This window comes from Lutra lutra, chromosome 5 (genome assembly GCF_902655055.1).
Source record: "Lutra lutra chromosome 5, mLutLut1.2, whole genome shotgun sequence".
In the NCBI taxonomy this organism is placed as follows: domain Eukaryota; kingdom Metazoa; phylum Chordata; class Mammalia; order Carnivora; family Mustelidae; genus Lutra; species Lutra lutra.
In genome coordinates this window covers 64,364,585-64,371,579 of record NC_062282.1, presented here as the reverse complement: position 1 = coordinate 64,371,579, position 6,995 = coordinate 64,364,585, and the positions used below count along the sequence as shown (strand labels likewise).

The following is a 6,995-nucleotide window of genomic DNA, read 5'->3' as shown; positions in this document are numbered from 1 at the left end:
TTTGTTCGGGGTCCATCTCCTTGGAAGGAGTTAGGAATGGTAAACGGAATGCGATTTGACACACTCCTGAAAGGGCAGCAGGCATCCACCCCCACCCCCCCCAACCCAGGGAATGCATTTAGTTACAATCTCCATTTGCAAAGAGCTATAGGTCCCTTTCCCCCAGTTTTAAATCTGTTGCTGTTTTGGTTAACCGGGAGATTTCAAGTTCAAGATTTTCCTTTGATCATCTATAAACCTGCCGGATCCCTCGGCCCCTCCACTTCTTCTAAGCTCATCTTTCACCAGAGTTTGAAAAAGGAATAGCAATTCCACTTCTTTTCCATGAGTAACACAAACTGCCAGAGGAAATGTTTCAAAGTATTTCGTTGGCTATTTTCAATCCACTCCCCAGGCTGAATCTGGGCACAAATCTTAATTGATTCACACTAATATCATAATAAAAACCACTGGCCCCCTCCTCCAGTCTTGGTGGCTTTTTTTTTTTTTTTTTAGTTGAACCCAGCTACGAACAGAGAGCCCCCTTTAAAATAACTGTCTTTGGACAAACTTTACTGCAATAAAACAAATGTTTAATTTAATTCAGAATAAGAGATAAGAAATAACTCTTCAATAAAATATATAAAATTATACAAGGCACCCTTTCAAAGGGATAAAAGTATACTGGGTGGTGGGGGGTGGGGGGAGATGGAAAGAAAGATGAAATACCAGGGAGCTAAATGGGCTGTTTGACAACACCATTTTTAGCAAGTCAAAACATGGCTTTACCCTCTGCCCCCAACATGTTAAAAAGTATATAAATTTTTCTAATAAGTTTAGCACATACAATAGGTACACACACAGAGAAAGCATGATTTTTTTTTCTTTCTGGATCTATTCATTGTTTAAGAATATTTAGCATATAGGTAATGGTTACAATGTATTTATTTTTTTAAGCAGAGAATTAACTACACTCCCCGCCCCCCCCATCACCTTTGCAGTGTGTGAGGACTGACTTGTACCTAGTATTTCACAGAAACCATCAATTCCCCAGGCTTGCTTTAAACTTTTCACTCTCCAATTATCTGAAATGGAGTTAAGCAACAGCCTTGAGAGGAATTAGGAAGTACTTCCAGGTCCCACCTTACCCCCAAGGCATTCTCAGGATTCTTCTCATCACCCCTTTTATTGATCTTACAAAAAAAAAAAAAAGTTAAAACTTTAACAATCTGTAACAATGTGGACAGAAGGAAAAATATAGGGCCACATAGGGTAGTACCTAATGAGTTTTTTAATGCATGTAAAAATGCAAAAAACACGATGTGTCCTGGTCATTTTGAAGAATCTCTCCATCTCTACTTCCTATGCATCCTGTCTAATTCTAACCTTTGTTTTCCATAAGCAAAAGGCAATCATCCCATCAAAATCACCAAATGTCAGCAATTTTTGCAAATCACTGGTCTCTCCTATAAGAAAAGAACAACTGGACTTAAGGCAGTCTCTTTTAGGAAGGTGATAGGTAGAAAAAAGTACATATATGCATATAAATTTTGCCTTTCAAAATAATCTGCATTTTTATGGCTGCTGTATAAAAATGTTATTATATTTTATTATATATATATTTATATATAAAAACCACCAGAGCCAATCTTTGTGGAAGGAGAAGGGCGCATGTAGAAGATCAAGAAAGCCCCAAGAAAATGGGGCTTGGTGCCTCCAGCCTAAACAACAAATTCGAACTAAGGCTGTGGCCAAATAGTTCTTAGGCCGCTTAGGGTGGCCCATGCATGCAGGTTTGCAGAGCAGGCCTACGGGCTTGGTACTGCCATTTGAAGGGGGGGGCCCACTTAAACAAACATCCATCATGGAGTCTATGGAGCTGGTGTTCCTTAGGATAGATGGTACATGCCATATCCGACTGGAGTCGCATAGAGTCCGACGGGCGGGATGGGGAGTACGGGTCTATGGAAAGGGTAGGAGGCTCCGTATATGGATGCTGCTTGCAGGGGTGAGTTGATGGGGAAAGGGAGGCTGAAGCCAGAGGGCAGCATAGGTTTTGCAGCCATTTTCAGCTTTTCTAGTTCGGCCTCCTGCAGTCTTTTCGCCTTGGCCCTTCGGTTCTGGAACCAGATTTTGACCTGGGTCTCTGTGAGGTTCAGAGAGCTGGAGAACTCTGCCCGCTCTGCAATGGAGAGGTACTGTTTCTGGCGGAACTTGCGCTCCAGAGCCAGGAGCTGGGACGTGGTAAAGGGCGTCCGAGGCTTCCGGTTGGTCTTGTGCTTGCGCAGGGTACAGGTGGTGGGGCTCATGTGTCCTGGAGAACAGAGAGGGAGGGAATTAGCAAAAGAAGTGGCTTTCTCCCAGGTGTGCTGGCAAGGGCCTCCCTCTTCAGCCTTCAAAAAGGGACTTCCAGTCAAATCCATAGGGGAGGTGGGGTGGGGGGTGGGACGGGAGGAGCATATTTAAATGGCTAAATGGCTTTATTTAAGAAATTGAGTCTTTTTACAAAATGTTTGGGAGTTTCGCAGTGTATGGAACTTTCCATATGGGAAACAACAGCATTACGGATAATGGAACTAGAACAGCTATGAACCGACTTCAAGGGCACTGGGAGTATTCTCTGAGAAATAAAACCCCATTTAAGTTCTCTGGTCTTTCAAATGGGGAACTGGGTTCCTGACAATCCTCCCTTCTCTAAGATGCTGAGGTAAGCCTGTAAGAAGACAAGTAAAAAAGGGTCCTATTAAACTGAGTCAGTCCCCTCTCCAGGTCAGGAAAAGTTGGAGTGCGCCAGCATATTTATGAAGGACAATCGTGCAGATAAAGGTCTGTGGTACATTAATAGCATCTCCTGATCGGGAGCAGCCCCATGCAATAAACAACCGCACAGCTGTCATCCCATCCAGTCTACAGATTCTAAAACCTGAACATCATTTTACAGATCTGGATGTGGGAGAAGTTTCTTGGCCGGGTGCTTCTGTAATATAAAGTTTACGAAGGAGGACGACAAAATCAGCTTGCTCAGAAATGTAAATGTCAGGGGAAATCAAGCTGCCTTGGAGCTGAGAGCATGTGATGACATTTTAGTCATCTCTAACCATTCTCTGGTTTAGAGCAAATGTGTAAATGATTAGTTTGTCACCAGAATTTAGAAAGAGGGAATAACAAGCAAAATAGAGGTATGCCAACCACTTGCAGACCCCATATTTGAAATGGATTCGGTGAGAGGAAGTCATAGGACTGGGCATCCTTCTGCTTCCACAACATCAACTAACTCGGGGGCTTCTTTTCCTCAAATGGAGGCAGGGGCAGGAATGCAGAGCTGTGGGATAGAAGGCTCAACAATTAATTTTCTGCATTTGGCTTTTATGAGCTACGCTAATTTTCCAAAAGCAGCCACAATAGTAACTCCGCAGTACCCATGGGGAGAATGTCGCATTTCTTGTTTAGTTACTTCGACGGCCCAAGAAAGAGTTTACACCTCATACTTGAGGGTGACACAGTAAGTCCCACCCAGTCTCCATTTCCAACAAGAAAAAAGAGATTCCTCCTAGTGTGACATTATTAACCATCACTGGAGTGACTAAAAAGTTAAGAGGTAGTACCTTCTAGGAGACGATCCAAAACAGAAACCTGAGAGAGGATTGGGGTGCACAGAAGTCTAGACTTTTGCATATGCTAATCCCTAAATAAGCCAGAGAGCTTGGGCACCTACTTCTTGATTTACACATAAAGTAACAACCCTGTCTGTTGACGACTCCCGGAGACCTGCTTCCACCCTTCACTAACCAGACCTAGCGCGCTGTTTCAAGGCACAGACCAAGCTCCTAGTGTCTACACTGGATCCTGCTCGATGTTTGCAGGAACTCTGTGCCCTGAACGGTCATCCCGGCTGCTCCTAGAGGGTGCATTTGAACTAGGAAACCCAGGCTACAGAGATTACCCAAAATATCAAAGCCATAAAGCTAAGAGGCTTCATCTCAACACTCCTCACCGTCCCCCCACCCCCGCAACCATTTTAAATCAGTCAAAGAATGGATGCGATTATACAAAGCAAAACAGCTTCCTCCAAATAACAAACCCGGCCAGACAAGTGGCTCCCTCCTGCCCCAGGCTCTGGTGCTAGGCGCTCCTTGAACCCACCATTTTAACCACAGGGCTTCTGCTGCCCTTTCTAGGCCCAAAGAGCTAATGAACCACTTTTTGTTTTAAAACTAAATCCCTTCTCCAGAATCTTGGATTTTTATCATGGGAAGGTCAAACCCAGGGCCCCCCAAGCACCTCCCCAAGTTCATCCTCACTGTGGGGGGAGGAGAGTGGTTTACAGAGCAAGAGGGGAATTGCCATCCCACAACCCAAAAGCCTAAGGAAGTGGGGATTTCTGACCTCTGGACACCGCTCCCTGAAAGACCTGAATCCTTGATGTGCTGATGGGCACATCATGGACAAATACTGACCCAGGCCTAAAACACATGTGCACTCAGTATTTGTCCAACAAATTAAGTTCCTTAAAGTTTCTGAGCCTCTATTTCACCATCAATAAAATGGGTAATACTGTGCTGTGTGGTTCAGAGTACTATATTTTAGAATACCCAGAGCCCTGTCTACCATCAGACAGGTGATCATTAAATATTGCCAAGGTGTTTTTGTTTTTGTTCTGGGGGTGGGGGGTGGGGGAGGACTGTTCATCAAGCCCAAACTCAGTGTGTGCTGATTCCTCTGAACTCTTCTGAAACGTCCTAGTCTGTTACCAGGAGGCCAGCTGCTGCCACACGAGATCAGATAAGATAATATGGTGAAAAGTGCTATAAAGCACTGTGCAAACTTGAGTTTAAATTCTTTGAGTCCTTAATCTCCACACCCTTTGAATCTTTTCGAGTTTCTAACAGGGTGGAGAGCTATGCCCGAGGGGACAGCGATTGCCCCTGGGGTATATGGCCTTGTTTTGTTCACCAAATACTATGCAGCTCAGTCATGAGGGCTGACCCAAGAAAATGAAGGAAGGTGTGTGGGTCTCCCAGCTTTGGTAAAAGTCCCTGGGCAGACTCTTCTTTCATACGTTTTCTATAGGTGCAGTGGGGGTAGAGAAATCTTAAAGGCCAGGAGATAGAAATAGAAATAAAAGGGGCCATAGGTAATAATTTCTCCAAATTGCACACCCAGGCCCCAAAATAAGTGGTAAAGCTGGAAGAGAATCAATTCTCCTGGGCCTGCATGCCATCCTGCTTCATTGGCAGGAAGCGGGGTGCTGGTGTGGGGACCTCTGCTTGGTTTCTCTGGGGATAGGGATCAAAGATGGTCAGCCTAGAGAGGAGCAGAGCTTGGACACCAGGGCCCCTTGCCCAATTCAGCCATTATGGTGACCTGGGTCAAGCAAGTTCAGTCCTCTTCAAGTCCAGGTGTCTGCATAGGGAATAACCACTTCTCCTGTGCTTCTGCCTACACTTGAGGGTTCCAGTGATATTAGGATCTGGTGAACTAACGAGCATCATTTTGTAAACTCTCAAGCGCTGTTGGAATGCTGTTAATTATTACTATGAGCTGAGGGAGCCGGCGCTCTCTTCTGACCCTAGCCCGCTCTGGGCGAAGATGCTGGCTGCCAGGACGACAGGGAGACAGTTCCTCCTGGCCTCAGTCTCTGCCGCCATCCCTTCATGGGTTTCCCCCAGAAACCCGCGGGACCCGGGGAAGATGATGATTTCTACCCAATACCGGGGGTTAGAATTCAGCTAGTCTTATCTGTAAGAGGGCCCATCTCGCTGGGCTGTGAACTCTGAAAGGAGGTAAGGCACCTCCGACTCTGCATGGCGTATATTCGAGTGCTCATTAAAAGTGGATCCCTCTTCACTCTCCAGACAGAAACCCGCAGGACGGCAAGACAAAAATAAGCAAAGTGAGTGGAGCGCGGGGCTGAGGGCTAGAGAAGCCGGTAACCGAGCGACCCGGCAAACCCAGCTGGGCTTCGCCCTTCGGAGACCGGCGAGTCCTCCACTGTGTCGGACACTTTGCACGGCTAGGGGATCCCGAACGCGCGCTGCGCGGACCTGACCCAGAGGGTGTCTTGGCTCCCGCTGGCTCGCGCAACGCTGGGGACATCAAGCCACGAATCGCCAGCTTGCTCTCCCGGGAGCAGAGTGCAGAGGGGTGCCCGTAGCCCCCGGCCTGGAATACCGGCCTCCTAGATCCCTCCAGAAGTCTGCGGACCCGCCTGCCCCTTGTCCGGCCCGGACGCTCACTCACTTGGCGGCGGCGAGTATCTGCCGGGTTCCTGCATCCACGCGGCTCCGTCTTCTGAGTTTTCCGACTTGACCGAAGCGGTCTCGAAGGGCTTGACCAGCGGCCCGGGGCTGTGAGCTTCCCGGGCGCCGTGTCCGGGCAGCAGCAGTGGCCGCAGGGTGGCCCCGGCGGAGGCGCTTTCGGCTGGCAGCGGGGACGCCTCCTTGGGCGGCTTCTTGTCCGACATGAGCGCCTCCACGCTGAAGGGCAGGCTGGAGACCTTGACGCGGTGCTCCTCGGCGGCCCCCTCGGCTCCCCCGGGCCCCGGGCCCGGCCCAGCCACCATCGCCGGGCCCTCCTCATCAGACGAAAACAGGTCATTGCCTTTGGACGGAGAAGCCATGACTTCTCTGCCCTACGTAGCTCCCCGCGCACGACTCCGCTGGCAACCCGGCAGCAGCGACTCAAACTTTTTGGGGGGGAGCCGGGAGGGGCGCGCCGGGAGCCGTGCCTTTCCTCCAAGGGGAAGTGGGAGACTCGGCTCAGCCAATCGGCGCCGGCTCTGGCGCTGACGCCACAGATGCTCGTTTCTGATTGGCTCTCCTGGAAGAGGCTGGGGCCTTTTTTTTTTTTTCCTGTTTGAAATAAATTAGGAGTTAATTACAGGAGCAGTCAGCAGAGTTGTTATTAGGCGATCCCTCAAGGGTTATAATCACGCCAAAACTGAAAAGTCCATGGCGTAATTAAGGCCGATTATTTAAAGAGGAAGTTCGCCGAGTCCCATTTCTTCTCTCTTTTGA

General features: G+C 48.2%; 1 protein-coding gene across 1 annotated transcript; it reads right to left on the bottom strand.

The window, feature by feature from the left end:
* Positions 1–555: 555 nt before the first annotated feature.
* Positions 556–6,701, bottom strand: MSX2 (msh homeobox 2). Its single transcript, XM_047731589.1, has 2 exons — positions 6,220–6,701; positions 556–2,293 (listed from the first exon to the last, which is right to left on the bottom strand). The coding sequence occupies exons 1-2, from the start codon at positions 6,596–6,598 to the stop codon at positions 1,869–1,871; spliced, it is 804 nt and encodes a 267-aa protein (XP_047587545.1). The 5' UTR covers positions 6,599–6,701; the 3' UTR covers positions 556–1,868.
* Positions 6,702–6,995: the final 294 nt, after the last annotated feature.

What these genes read in the sequence shown, in the direction of transcription:
- MSX2 (XM_047731589.1), bottom strand. Translation starts at nt 6,598, where the DNA reads ATGGCTTCTCCGTCCAAAGGCAATGACCTGTTTTCGTCTGATGAGGAG. An exon ending in CAGATACTCGCCGCCGCCAA is followed by an intron (nt 2,294 to 6,219) that starts GTGAGTGAGCGT and finishes TCTGTTCTCCAG; the next exon opens with GACACATGAGCCCCACCACC.